At 40.7% G+C, this 15,144-nt stretch overlaps 1 protein-coding gene across 1 annotated transcript; it reads left to right on the top strand.

Annotated features, from left to right (window-relative positions):
- Positions 1 to 325: 325 nt before the first annotated feature.
- On the top strand, positions 326 to 837 carry LOC114818751 (alpha-1A adrenergic receptor-like; the record flags this gene model as incomplete). The annotated part of the gene is made up of 1 exon (XM_029086035.1): positions 326 to 837. A coding segment is annotated over one exon (512 nt), but the record flags the coding sequence as incomplete, so codon positions are not given.
- Positions 838 to 15,144: the final 14,307 nt, after the last annotated feature.

Below are 15,144 nucleotides of genomic sequence, written 5' to 3'. Positions count from 1 at the left end.
CTAACTTATCTTGAATCAGAAGTCCCGGAAGAAGCAATTTTCCCCTATCACTCAATACCAGTCCCCTTGCTTGTCTCTCTGGCTGTAAATGGGAATTCAATGCTTGTATAATAAAGTAGATGAATTGATTTTTGATAGAACAGCCATGTCATTGTATGACACAATATATTCTGAAAGACTTGTTCCTGCAGGAATTGGGCTTGGAGTCATAAATTTTCCAAGACAGAACAGAATCTTATTTACTTTTCCCAGTGTTTGAGTTTCTTTGGTTACCTGCAATTTCTCACTGCCTTTGCCTTAACACTCTGTGTATTTTCCATTTTAGGTTCTTTCTTTCCTGCAATCAAACCCCCGGACACACTTTTTAAAATAACATTTTGGCTTGGATATTTAAACAGCTGCATCAACCCCATAATCTATCCATGCTCAAGTCAAGAGTTTAAGAAAGCGTTCCAAAATGTCCTGAGAGCTCAGTGTCTCCCAAGGAAGCAAGCAGCAAAGAAGCAATCCCCAAGTTTCAACCTCAACCGTCCCACTAACCAAAGCATGGAGAGCGACAAAGGTGTGGTCCGTATCCCCGTTGGCTCAGGAGAAACCTTCTATAAGATTTCCAAGTCGGATGGGGTCTGTGAATGGAAGATATTCTCCGCTGTGCAAAGCATGCCCACAAAAAATGCGGTTTCCAAAGACTGTACTGCTGCCAAAGTGAAAAGTAAAGGTTTCCTCCAGGAATGCTGCTGTGCAGGCACGTCAGGGAACCTTGCCCATGAAACCTGTAAAGTGCCAACCATTAAAATACACACCATCTCCCTCAATGAAAACGGGGAGGACGTCTAAAGGACTGAACGTGCCTACCAGTGTAGGCTGGCAGCTCCTGGCTCTGCTAAGGGGATGTTGCTCTTTTTATTGGGAAGTAGAAGTAGATGCTACCACAGTTGAAAGGATCCAGGGGAAACAAATAGTGTGCTGTACAACAGGGTCAAAGCTTTTGAGCAGTGATGTCTTTGAGTGCTGGTAGTTTGAATGAAGCCCCTTAAAGACAATGAATGGCTTCAATGCATGGTGAGCAACCTGCCGTCTTCCGAGGGACCGGCGTCTGCAAGGGATTTGTCTGACATTTAAAGGCTTTTTTTTCTTTTTTTTCACTATATTTCCCTATTTCAAAGTTGTCACTGCTCTGATTTAGGTGCAATGAGGGAAAAAGAGCAAACCACAAAGACCCTGTGCTGATCTCAGCATGGATACTTTCAGACAGCTCCACGTTTAGAGTCATTTTGTGATTTTGCCCCCTAGAAAAGTTAAACCTCGATTCAACAGCCAGGAGAGCTGAGGTTGGGAGGCTCAGGTCTTGGGACAGTGTTTACACATCTCTGCTTACTTTTCGTTAAGGGACTGTGGACAAGAATGTGTTCCTACCATATCTAGCCTCTTTGGTTTGTGTCCAGGTCCTGGCTTGGTGAAAAGGACAGGCAGCTCTTTGGATTTGCATCTTCAGCTGGGCAGCCTCCTTGGTCCTCATTCCTGGGCTGCACCAGGTGGGGATTTGGTCATTTGTAATGCCCACAAGGCTGCTTGTTCTCAACCTGTCTGGAAAAGCAGTCACTTCAGCTCACGGGGCACAGCAACATCATTCTCTCTGCTCTTGCCCTGCTTGGAGTTTCAGTAAACTCCATTGCCAAGGAAAACTTGATCCACGTATCTGTACTCCACTGAGCTTCAGAGACCAGCCAGAACTTTTACTTTTTGTACAACCAACCTCCCCAATCTCCAGAAAAAAAAACCAAAAAAAACCCCAAAAAACCTTGCATGTATCCTGGGTTTGTTTGGAAGGTCTCTGTGCTTTCATGCAGGTCTAATAAAATTCAAAACTAGGTAAGTCATCATTAAATAATGCTCAAAGAGGTCACTTTCACTCATCCATTTGTTTTCTTTGTTCTGAGCCCAGCAGGGATCTACTGAAAGTCTCAATAATTCCTTGCTCAGGTGCTTGCTAGTCAGATCAGTGCCACAGTCACTGGAAAAGCTGCAGACATTTTGCTGTCTCCCTGCCCAGTGTTATGCCACATTCCTTTTCTGACTCCTTCAATACCAAGAGCTCTCAGCTTTCCACGAGATCCTGGTACTCTGGAGTCAGGAACTTTACCCTTGTTCTGAACAGTGGGAGTTGAGCATGTTAAATGACTTCTGGATATACATCCCCATGAGAAAGTGCCATCCTTTGGGAATGTGGGAGAAAAGCATTTGGAAGCATGTTATATTTTAATATAGCTAATCCAAATAAATAAATAAATGAGCTGTTCAGCATCTGGAAGAAATAGTGGGAGGAATTCTCTGTACAATATTAGAAATAAGCAGCTCTTGTCATAACTCCTCCTGAGCCTGCCAAGTAAGAATGCAGTTTCTTGAAACAACACATTATCCTTTACTCATGTCTCAGTGTCAGCTCCTGTGCTGAATATCTACTGGCTTGGAAAGGGAAAGGGCTTGAGAGAAGGTTATCCTTTTACAGGATAGGGCCTTGAAAGGACACCTTGATATTATTGATAAGGAATCATTGTTTATTCGTCTCTCATTCAGTATTAAGTCCCCAATGTCAAGAGAATTGCAGTCTTCTGTATCTTTTATTTATTTATCTTTCCTCCTACAAACACAAATTTGCAGCTAAAACATTATGGGACAATTTGCAAAAGTTAAATCTGATAGGGATAGGGAAAATGAAGCTCACAGTTCTCAACTCAGCCTACAGTGGTCCTGAAGACATTGAGAAGATACTTTAATTTGGAAGCACAGTGTTTTTCAGACCATTAAGCTTTTGTTGTGTTGGTGGGCCAGTGAATGGCACTGTCTACCTCTTCTTCTAAAATGAAATACCTAGTTTAGCTGATTAGCTGAAGCCAATAGTTATTTGTTCTTCCACATGAACACCACATAAGAATGATACAGAATGTCCCAAACATTAGAGAAGAATTTAAATCAAACCTCTGGGTCCAAACTCTTATTTATTTCCAAAAGCATGCATTCACAGACAGCAAATCTGTAGCATTATCCCATTTTTAGTTTAAATCAGAAACCCACCCCACCCCTTAAAGCTTTTCTTAGGGTTTTTCAATAAAGTCTAGAATTTGAAACTAGAAGTGTTGAAATACCATGAAAAAAATATTCTCATGGTACTTCAAGCCAAAACCAGAAGCAGAAAAGCTGGAAATCTCATAAGAAAGTCACATGAGACTCGTGGCTGAGGTTTTCAGTCTCACGGGGTTCAAATACGTGGGACGTTTATTTGAACAAAACCTGAACTCTGAAACATTTTGAAAAACACTCATTAAATTGAGCAAGACTAGCAAGATTTAAAATCTTCACTGCACACACGTGATACTCAACCCTATTTCTACATTTATTCTATAACTTGAACCAATAAGGTCATTTGTGCCACCTCTCCTTTGGAGCTGGGAGATTTACACAGGGTCTACCTAGTAATTTTTGATTTGTTGAGCTTTTGTGGTGTCAGGCAAGGGGCTGTTGTGGAACTACCTGCAGGCTGACAAAAATGGATTAGTCATTTAATTCTAGAGCAATTCTGAAGCTGAAAATATAATCTGAATCTGTAAGATGAGGATAAATAAGTCACCATGCTGGTGGCAATGTCTGGATAGAAAGGCATGGAGAGTCACCTTTGCAGTACTCCTGCCCATGAGAGACAGAGGTTAGGATAATGAAGTCTTGGTGTAATCTTCATTCTTTTATTCTGTCATCCAACAGATGCTAAAGGACTCCTCTCTGTCCAGTGACTCTGAAAAGCACCCAGACCTCAGCATCAGGCAAGCCTGGTCCCAGCCACACCTCTGCTCCTCTCACATTTGCCAGCAAAAACAATCATATAGTTTGTTTGGCTCACTCAGAGAATTTCTGCATGAAAACCGCCCTGTTCCCTTGTTGCAAGCAGGGTCATAGGCACTTGCCATCTTGATGGACCTTTTGACTGACAAGTCTCAAAAACCATAGAAGGAGGTCTAGGAAGGAAAGAAAAAAGAGTGCAGATCGAAGCAGCCCATATTTTTCTGTTATTTAAAGTGAACTTGGCACTGGTAAAACAGCTGCAGCCACAAGGCTGTATCTGTCTATCTAAAAAGCACTCACAGAACAAGAGATTTCCCAGTGGCTGGTCATCTATCATCACGTGTAAAATCTTTCTACAACCAGGACTGTCATGTGAAATACTGCAGGAGCACAGAGCAGAAGGTGGTCAGATAGGAATTAAGAATCACAGAATCATAGTGGTTGGAAGAGACCTTTAAGATCACAGGGTCCAACCATAAAAAATCAATGGAGTGCCATGACCTTCCCCTCAAAGCCACAACCACTGGACCACACTGACCTGTCAATTGATGTGTCCTGGCTGAAATCATTGAGGGACATGTATGATGTCCTCTCTGTTCAGTATTTTCTGTTGAGAGTGACAGCCAAGATTTCACTCTTGAGTGGAGCAGATAGTCTCTGCTGCAAAGAGTTGAGAGCTGTCAGCATCATATAGATGACTTAATTCACACAGATTGAGGTTAAGGAAATCACCAAGCTCTCTTCCTCATAGGGCAGGGAAAGTTCAGTATTCCAGTTCCTACAGTTAATGTTCATTCAGATTTCCTGTCTATGTTTTTGAGGCTTCTTATACTCTGTATGATTATCTTAATCCCAAATACTTAAGATCTGCCCCCTGTTCAAATAAATGTCTCCTCATTTATTTTTTTTAATATTGCTCTGCCAAGTCTGAGGATAAATTATGCATTGTGTAAAATAATATTTTCCTTCACCAGGCTTTAAAGTCTTGAAAATCCATGGCATTGAAAAGAGGAAAGATTAAGCTAGGAAAATAATTTACTTTTCTGCTCATCAGACTCAGCAAATGGATTTCACACAGGTTCTTCAGTCTCACTTGCAAAATTCCCCTGTCTGACTTTATCAGTTTTCTGAAAGGTAACAATTACAGACTGGAGTATCATATACCAGATGAAGTCAGTTTAAAAAGATCTCATTGCTCTACTGAAGTGAGAGTTGCTTAGTTCTAGGTGTGCCTATTGGCCTCCTGTTAACTCATGCTCATGTTTGGATGGGTTTTTATTAGGAACTCCATTTGGAGATAAAGCTACTGAGCCACAGAGTGACTCAGTGATTCACTCAAGGAAGATTTCAGCTGTCCCATGTTGAATCCATGCTTGGTAATTAACTCTGCCTCCTGCTTAGAGATACCTTTAACCTCTTTCTTGTCTTAATATTGTTTGGATAAGCAAGACAATGCTGAAAACCCACTCAATAGGACAGGCTGTTGACACCAGTTATTTCTAGATGATTGGTTGTGACAAAGAGCCAAAGAGGAAAGACAGTTGGTCTTCAAGATGCTGCACTAAGCTCAGGACATATCTGGGACCTGGACCACGCAGTGTCATCCTTTGCCAGAAGGAAAAGGTATCTAATAGCTCACAAGAGAACTGTTGTAATGAGGCAGCTTTGTGTATCTGCTCTCTATCTGCTCGCTGCATTACTCATACCTACTTCATCATCCTTCTGCACAGAGCCTTTAAGTCTCACAAGCTTATCAGCCTTTGTTTCCCAACAAGCCCAAGAGCCAACTAGCTCTTTCTATGAATGAATCTGTCCAATAATTGTTCTGTTTCTTGCCTCATTATAATGAGGCTCACAGGGAGGTGGTTAGACTGTCTGGCCCGACTAATCCTGTCTTTTCCTATCACCACACATAAGCAAACTAAACCTTCTCCATCTGTAAAAGGAAGCTAATCCATAAGCATAATCAATTATTTTTTGAAGCTATTCCCAAGCAGATTGTTTAATATGACAGTATTATGAAAATCCAAGGCCCTACAGAGATAGCTTGTGATGCATTAAAATAAAGATCTTCCACCCAGCTTGATAAATGTAATTGAATCACTTATTTCCCAGGAGGAGATTAAGCATTTGTATTAGGGATTGAAGTAAAATGCCTTCTACGCAGAGCATGCCGCATATTTGTCATACTGACAAGAGAAGGAGAAAAATAGCAAGCGTGAGCTAAGGGGAAATGGATTGCTAAAGTGAAGAGCTCTGCATGGCAAGCAACTAGCATGTAAGAAATAACACAGCTTTTAGTTTCACAACACGCTCAAAGGTCTAGTTAATGCAGATTACTGTCCTTTAAACTGAGCTCAAAGCCAGGCTGAGAAATAGCCTCTCCTTTAGCATCATGAGAACATTAAGATCTTTTTCAGGCTCAAAAGCATGCAAGTGTTAATACTGAAAAGCAAAAATGATTTTCCAGTATCCATTGTCTCAGCCTGAATGACAAGATCTTCTGGTATCGATCCGAATTTCTTCTCTGATCTGCAAAAAACTCGGTCCTTATAAACCATTTTCTGCAGTAAGAATACACAAATCTAGGCAGCATTTCAGCAGCTTTCCACTTCAAAAGCAATTCCACTCAGCTCACGATGACAGCAACATTGTTCTGTGATACAAAACCTTTGCTGCATATTGCTGAATACCGACGTTGCAACTGTGGGAATTGTAGACAAGCTTGTTTAGGCTTCTTTTTTTTTCTTCCTTTGCCAGTCTTTGGTTACAAAAATGTTTTCTTTTTCTTCTGTCTGCATTTTGCCTGCATGTTGTACAAGTTTGGCTGCCAGTGGTTTTTCAAGATGTTTCCTGAAACAGGCACTGCATTTTCTGAACATGGTATTCCGATGTGATTGAATTTTCTACGTGTTGTTTTTTAAAGGCCCATTGGTTATCATGCGACCTGTTTGAACAGTCATGCTGGTCATTTTCTTGAACAAAATTGAATGTATATGAAATATTGCTAGGTGAACAAATAAATTATTGGTGGGGGGGGAATGTGCACTTTGTGACATGTGAGTTACAAGTCTGTTTGCTTGTTGGTTTTTTGGTTGGTTTTTTAGGGGGTTTTTTTTCCCCAAAAGTACTTGTACAAATGTGACTTCTCCCTTTCAACAAATATCTCAGGTGGAGGATCAGGCAGAGATTCCTACCAATAGTGTTGATCTCAGTGGGTTTTAGTGGGAATAAGGTACAAGGAGAATAAAGGAATCAAACTTGTATTTCTACTGTAAAAAGTTAAAGTTCTTAAAAATTTTGAAAGGAGATTGAAAAGTTCATTTGGGCCCCAGGTCCTTACTATGCTTATTCAGTGAGCTGACAGTAAAACAGCAGGTCCCAGATGAAATCCAGCCCATTTTGCTGTATTCCTTATAAATAAACACTAAGAACGAGTCCTGTCAACCCAAGAATGTAAATTATCTTTGAGAAAGACAGTGCTGAATTCTTATTTTCCATGATTTATAAAGAGAGAAATGGGACACATAGAAGGAAAGACAGATTTCCAAAACAGCTGATACACTGAGAGCCTAGAAAGCCCTGACTGTAGCTGTCACTGGTGAAACCCTTGAAAATTCCATCCTAGGTCTCAGGGAAGTTCTAGAAAAATTTAAATTTATTTTAAATTTTAATTTATATTAAATAAATTTAAAATAATTAAATAAATAAATCAAATTGCCCTCCTGCTTCTTTTACAGGTCTGTTCTTCCTCTGGCTTATGATGTGCATTTACCCTGTATCACTTTGTATTGCAGCAGAACCCGAGAGCTTCCAGCTAAGGACTGAGATTTGGCCTTTGACTGGTACAGACCTTGCTCTAAAGAACACCCTTCCAAACTTCCAGACAGTCATGACAAATGTTGCAGCTACAAGTAATAACTTAGAGAGTCAGAATGCCTCGGTGATCGCTAGATTGACTGTCAGATCAAAGAAGCAGAGTTATTTTTAATCACTGTTTGGAAAGGTGCATTTTTTCTTGGCTTTATAATATAAATCCAGTTCAGTTAAATTAGGTAGGACTTAGTACCTTAAGTCCATCTTAGTAACGTGGCTGTAGGTCCTTCCTCTGACACAGGGCACACTCCCTGCTGTGTGTGAACCTGCCAGGTGAGGAGAGGAAGGAGTTACATTTTCTGACGTATGGGATGAGGATTTTATTTTCCCAACCATGTCAGGATTTTCTGACCTTAAGCAAGTCAATGCATTTACACTGTGTCTAAACTCCCTTCTGCGCAATGGATGTGATATATCCCAACTGTCCCAGGAATGTTGAGCCTCATAAAATACCATCAATGATTTTGAAAAGCTGACATATGACAGGAAAAAAAAATATAACTTGCTTTTTTTTGGGATAAACTTCCTACCCCTTTCTGGTTCCTCAGATGTCTTTGCTAGTTTCTAAGCAGCTTCTGTCCACTCAATCTCATCAATAAACTCGTCCCCTTGCATCCTTTTTTTTTAAAAGGCCAAGGTAGGACAGAGTTCTTGCTGCTCTGCTAATGGCACGGTGAAGAAGAGCCACCAGGTTGTCACCTCTGCCTGTCTCGAACGTGAAGGCAAAGGGTACAGTTTTCACTCATACCCTGACCATGAGCCAGTAGAGCTAAATAATTCACTGCCAAGAAGTTCTGCTCAGGGCCACTTCTGAGGCTACTACGGTTTATTTTTCTGTCTTGAGCCATCAGGGTAAAATAACACATGCAGGAGGCTTCAGGAAGCCCTTAATTTCTTCCAAAATTATATAATCAAAAGAAAAAGCAACATTTCCACTTTCCCCAGCCCTGTTCTATGCATTCATTTCAACAATAATGTGTGGGTTCTGAATTACAAACAAGGTTTAAACAAATAATGTAAAACAATTCTCAGTTTTATATGTGATCCACTAACAAATCCCAGACTTGCTCTGGATGTTCTTACCATTACAAGGTATAATGTTAGAGATACTACAGTAGTTAAAATACCCTGAATACTATTCCTGCAGTACACTTCAGTCAAGCATCTCCAAGTGCTTTCAGAAACATTGCTCAATTAAGCCTTTCCACTATGGAAACTGCATTATACATATCCCCTTAAAGGTTCCCAAGCTGTTTCATAAATTTTAACTTAATGTTACTTTAAAGTAACTGTAAGAAAAGGTAAAGTCATCCTCCACTCTGGTGTAGAAGGAACCATCTGATTTAGCATCTACATTAACATCCCACTTCAGCTTTGATAAGGAAACAGTTATGTCCTTCACCAGTGAGAACTTCAAAGGAAATGCAAGTGGCAGAATATTACTGTCCAAGTATGACTTTGGCCAAAGCAACACAGTCACTACAGCTGCATTTTCCTGTCTGAATACAGTATTTAATAACCCAGGGATGAGTGATGCTAATGGCACTGCTTCATCTGCCCAAGAAATTCTGCTAATGCTCTCAAGAACTATTGAGGTTGGTTTGGTTTTTTTAATAAAGATTCAGGCCCCATGAGAAATTCTATGACAGTTTTAATCATAGTCCCCTGTAGGATAAAAATCTTAGTGCTGCTGCTTTTTGTTTTGTTAATCTCACTGCAGGCAAAGGTCAAAGCAGTCAGGAGCTTTATTGAGGTTCAAACACTTTTACAGCGATAAGTGACACCGTGCTGGCAAATACGGGAGCAGCGAGAGCCAGAAAACATCTCGTTTTTCTTTCAGCTTGTTGTTGGCCTAATGCTGTCACAGTTCTTACAAATAAACTTCTGCTGTTTATGAAAGTGGCAAGTGAGCCAAACAGGTATGTGTTTAAATCCAGTAGTTCACCTCATGTAATTTCCAGCTGCTGCTCTCTATCAGAAAGCTGCAGAATTGACTGAACGAATTTGGGGAAACCTCTCTTTTCTCCCTGATATCAAGCCCAACACTGTTCTCCAGACTTGGCCTGGGCATGGAGATATTATCTTTTGTATGAAGCAAAGAGATTTGGAGCAGCTACACAAGAAAGCTCAGGAGGGACTTTTGGTAGGGGCAGGTAGTGAGAGAACAAGGGGTGATGGCTTTAAACTGGAAGAGGGGAGGTTTAGATGAGATATTAGGAAGAAACTCTTCACTGTGAGGGTGGTGAGACAGTGTCCCAAGTTGCCCAGAGAAGCTGTGGCTACTCCTCCCTGGAAGTGTTCTCGGCCAGGCTGGATGAGGCTTTGAGCAACCTGGTCTAGTGGAAGGTGTCCCTGCTGCTGGCAGGGGGGTTGGGACTGGATGAGCTGTAAGGTCCTTTCCAACCCAAACCAGTCTGGGATGCTATATGGACAGGCTACCAGCGATCTGTCACTGCTGCCTTGCTTTATCACTGCAATGATTAGCTCCATAAGGGACAGATTCCCAGATATAATTAGAAGTGGCCCTGTTAACAGAATAGTCTCTCTCCCAAAGCAAGGAGAACCTGCACAAAATGCATCAGAGAGATGGGTAAGAAATTCTGCATGGACATTTGTAAGAGTTTAACTGAAATCACAGCTTGGGTTTGTGCACAACAGAAGAGATGTAATAAATAAGGAGTGGGATTGAATTTCAGTGGAGGATTGTACCCAAACACACTTCCACACCAGAGCACATCTTTTAGCTTTTAGTTTGTTATAACTGAAGTGCTCTGTTTTATTTTCAAGAAAACACAGTACATGATGGATAGAATCTTTCTGGGTATGTTTTCTTTTTCTTTTGCATTTTCTTCCTGACATTTTTTGGCAGAAAAGAGGAAAAAAAATAGAAAAAAACCCCAAATACCTCCCATATAAAATAAATGAAGGGCTGATCCTGTTTCCCCTCAACCCAATTAAAAATATATATTGAAGCAGATGCAGCATTCTTTATCCATATGGAGCAGGCAGTCACCAAGGAACCCCAGTAGCTCTAGCAGGACAGCTCACCAGTGTGTTACCTTTGGCTCCTTCACCTGCAGCAGAAGCGTGTCTGGTTCATGCAAACCAGATCTCACACATGTGGTTACCAGCACGTTAGTATCACAGGCTGGAAGTTGTTCATTCACTCTCATAGGCAATCCCTGGAGGTAAATGAATAACAATTTGAGTTTTTAGTAGGGTGAGCAAGAAATGTTCACAGATCCAGGAGTACTGAGAGTCAAACTGATAGTCTTTATATGTCCCCCCAGCAATATGAGGGGAAAAAGCTCTTTTGTATAATATTGAGTTGAGGACTATTTACCAGTTACTTCTCAGTATAAAATCCTTTCTTCCTATGGGGTGTAACATCATGTCCTAGACAAAGCCCTGAGATCTTGGCAGCAATTAACTTCACCGGGACTCCAGTAAAACTTGCAGAATTTGACCTAACAAGTAATGAAATTAGCACAATCAAATGGTTCTCCAGACCTACACGTTTTAGTTCCCACTTGGCTTATGTGCAAAACCAAAATAAAAGCCTGTGATGTTACTGGGAGTGGCAAAACAGCATTTAGGTTCCCTTTGCAGGGTAATATGTTGGGATACCAGTTAAGTTCCAGTTCATAGATCTGTTAACTAAAGTGAGCACATCTTTCAGGATATCCAGACTATAGTGGTTGCTTTGCACCTCCAGAGAGAAGAAAATTTGACCATTTCATTGGTGTAGTGGATGGACTGAAACCAATTTAATATCACATCATCATATCTGTGTGTATATATGTGTTCATGGATATATGTAGGCACATGTAGATCCTGTTTAACCTTAGCCCAGAGCACCCTATTCGACATCTGGAAGCATTTTCAGAGTTGAGACTGATTAAAATAAAAAAAAATGAGGGGAAAAACCTAGCCTGCAAGGAGTAGAAATCTATCAGCTGATCTAAAGATTTATTTTAGAAACCTGGGCTCTGTATGAGATTTATTTCCAAACAGAAAAACCTTCCCTAAACTCATTGACCAAGAGCAAAAGCACATACCTGATTTTGCAGATTCCTAACTTGCTTTTTCACTCCTTCACATACCTGTTGCAAAGCAAAGGGAAGAAAGTGTGAGAGGGCTTCTTTAAATAGCTCGTTTGTTGCTTGTTTCCTCACTGTGGACAGGCAAACACTCACATTTGCATGTGGTGCTGCATATTTCCCTCCCTCGCCCCAACACACCTGATTTTCCTTTCAGCAGCTGGTCCCTACTGGTGGAACTGGCCAAGGCTCTGGAAAACAGGGCTTTTTGCAGCTGCATCCCACTTCCTCGCTGAGTGACGAGTCCTCTGCTGACTAATGCTGAGGAGACAGCATTTATACAGCTCATTTTTCTTCAGCAGTTACATATGCTTAAGCTCATAGAAAATGGGCTTTGCCAGGAGAGTATCTAGGGCTGTTATATATAGTATAGAGCTCAGTTATATAAAATATATATAGTATTGGTCACAATTTATAGGGTGGAGAGGGGAGTTGGCAGCTGGGAAATACCAGCCCATGCTGATGGGTGTTGAACCCAACTTCTGTCCAGTTTCATGCTAATCTACCCAGGAGAAATAATTAAGAGTAGTGAAGTGTATATGAGCACAGCAACGCTTCCTCTGGCTCCTTCAATATTTCCCTCCCCTCACACATCTCCCAAATCCTCCTGAGTTTTTAACCATAACAGACCAGTTCCTCAGGGGTGAAAAAGGGAAATTCTTCTTGCACTCAATTAAATCCACAGCAGTATTTCAGCCCAGCTAAAGCTCTTCTACACCAGTCTTTTGTTGCACTGGTTGGTTTTGGGGGGGGTTTTTAACCATTAAATAGTCTTTTTTTATTAAAATTCACAACCACATTGTGGTGTTTGCTGCTGACATAAAGCTGAAGAGCTGTTGCCTGTTCCTTTACTGGTCTTTTTTTTTTCCTCATTATAGCCACTGAGATGGAGGCAGCTGGCAACAAATAAAGCCTTCATGACAAGTTAGGTTTTTGCTAGCACTACCTACCTTCAGTTGTGATGCTTCTTTATGATCAAGTTGCTGCTAGAAATCACACTGAGCTACTTTGAGATGAAACATTTCCTATTTATTAGAGAATCAAGTAAGAGTATCGATGTTTATTGGCCTCATGCCTCTTAAACTAAATATCCCCTACGTTGGCAGCTCCTATGATTTATCCTGGAGAGAGACCGTGCCATCTGAACTCCAACTCAGGGGCTCCAAAATGCTACTTCAGTTTCAGGAATGTTCAGCTTTTCCCTTGAGAGTCATAAAAATCTCAAACTATGGTGCTATATCCGGAGATGTAGTGGAGGAGGGGGTGGGCAGGAAAAAATATTGCCAGGGAATCTTAGGTTTTAAAAGTATTTCTTTCCTTGAGCACTTGAAAAAGGGAGGACAAGCCCAAGCTGTTGGTTACAGTATTGTTAAAACCAGGGGTCACTCATCACCCCCTCAAAAGTCAAAAGAATCCCAAACTCCTCCGAATATTTTATTTATTTCATTTTAATCCTAAAAATTAAAGAAAAATCAGCTATTTTGGAAAAGGGAAGAACCTCTTTCAGTGGCTTTTATAGTTTGAGGACACCTGGACCAGCCTTAGCCCATACCTGAACTCCAAAGGGATGATGTAAAGGTGATCTCCTGGAGAGCTGCTTCCCCTCCTGAAAACTGGGATTTCTGAAAGGGAAGTTCTGGTGTGCAGGGAGGGGACAGCCAACACTACAAAGAACAACCTTTTCCTGAAACACACATAAAACCCTGCAGCTTTTTGTTTGTATTCAAGCTTTCAAGTCCTCACATCCATTGTGGATTTTTTAACACATTGTTTATTTTCTACAGAAAATTAGAAAATTTTCAGAAATCTACAGCCTTTCCATCACATATTATGTTACCCAGTGTGGCAATTGGAGAAAAAAAAAAAGGTTTTCTCAAAAATTCTGAGAGAGATCCATTTCAGACATGGATGGGATTTAGCTTTTCTTTTTTTTACTATTTTTATTTATTTTTTTTTATTCCTATTCCATTGGCATTTGATTTCTCTACACTCTTAGAAAACTGACCATCTTTTCCAGTTTCAATATTCCTCAATCAGAATCCCATCACAGCATAATCACAGGGAAAAAGTTCTCTTCAGTCTGATTTCTTTTTTTTAGTATTTAGTTCAGGCACTACTGCATGATGACCTGTGCTGAGAGAGTTGCATTTAATCACCAGGCTCTGGGTGGTTTTGCTGTTCTACCTGTCTTTCCTCCTCTCCAGAATCAACATTATACTTATCCACTTCAAGAAAAGCATTTTCCTGCTACCAAATACCACAGAATGGGGAGGCAACAAACTAAAAATTGCTGTTTGTTTTAACTCACTTGCTGCTGCCGCCATTAAAGAAAATAATATTTAGAAGAGGTTCAGTAAAACAAGCAGCTGGTTTGGTCTCAGGATGTTAAAACAGAATAGACTTTGCAGGAAAACTTTGAATTACCAGCCCAGGAGGAATTTCTTTGCAAGGTTAACAGAGAACTTGCGTCAAACAATTCAAATGGGCTAAATTCATGTGTTCCCCCCCCAAAAAAATCTTGTGCATTCCCATCTACTGTCTGAATAGTTATATGAGGATTTATAAAGTGCACGGAGAATCTGGAAAGCCCAAAACGTGCCAATGCAAAGAAAAAGGAACATGTACTTATTTATGAACACTGAGTCCAGACCCATAAATTGCCTCCTCCTTTTGCCAAAAGAATAGGTTCCATGTGGTTGTTAGAGAGCTATTTTAAGGCACTTTTATGCCTTTCACTATGTCGTTATAGCCAAAGAACATTTGATTGGGAATTCAGTTGTGTAATTCTGAATGCATGACACATACTCAGAAAGAGGCAGTTAAATTAAATTACAAGGCTTGGTGGGTTGTTGTTTCATTTGTAACATGCCTGGAGTGTCTGTTGGCTTCACTGGGAAATATTTGAATACAAATTTCATCTCAATTTATATTTACGTATGGATCTGGGGGGTATTCAAAGGCTCCAGTGGACTCATAAGAATCACACACCCCTTCCTGGTGCTGCAAAGGGATCATGGCTAAATACTCCTGACCCCGGTGTTCACATCACCGGGGACATTTGTTTTGCTGGAAGCTGTGTATAAAAATACGATTCAGTATCTATCCAAGCAGGTGGCAAAGAGCAAATTGGCCAATAAGCACCTGTTGGATCTGCAGCAGCAGCAGCAGCAGCAGCTCTGGGCATGTTCTGTGCAGCCTTGCCATCTTGTGGTCTGCTCAGCTCTGCAAGCTTGAAAGCAAAGTTGGGGTAAGAAGAACATCTGACAGCACAGTTGGGAAGAAGAAGTGATGCTACACTATGGAAGATGGAAAAAAAGTCAAGGTAGACAGG

This window comes from Antrostomus carolinensis, unplaced genomic scaffold (assembly GCF_000700745.2).
Source record: "Antrostomus carolinensis isolate BGI_N321 unplaced genomic scaffold, ASM70074v2 scaffold30157, whole genome shotgun sequence".
NCBI lineage: Eukaryota > Metazoa > Chordata > Aves > Caprimulgiformes > Caprimulgidae > Antrostomus > Antrostomus carolinensis.
Note: the sequence above shows the minus strand (reverse complement) of the source record. Positions and strands in the feature narration are given on the sequence as shown.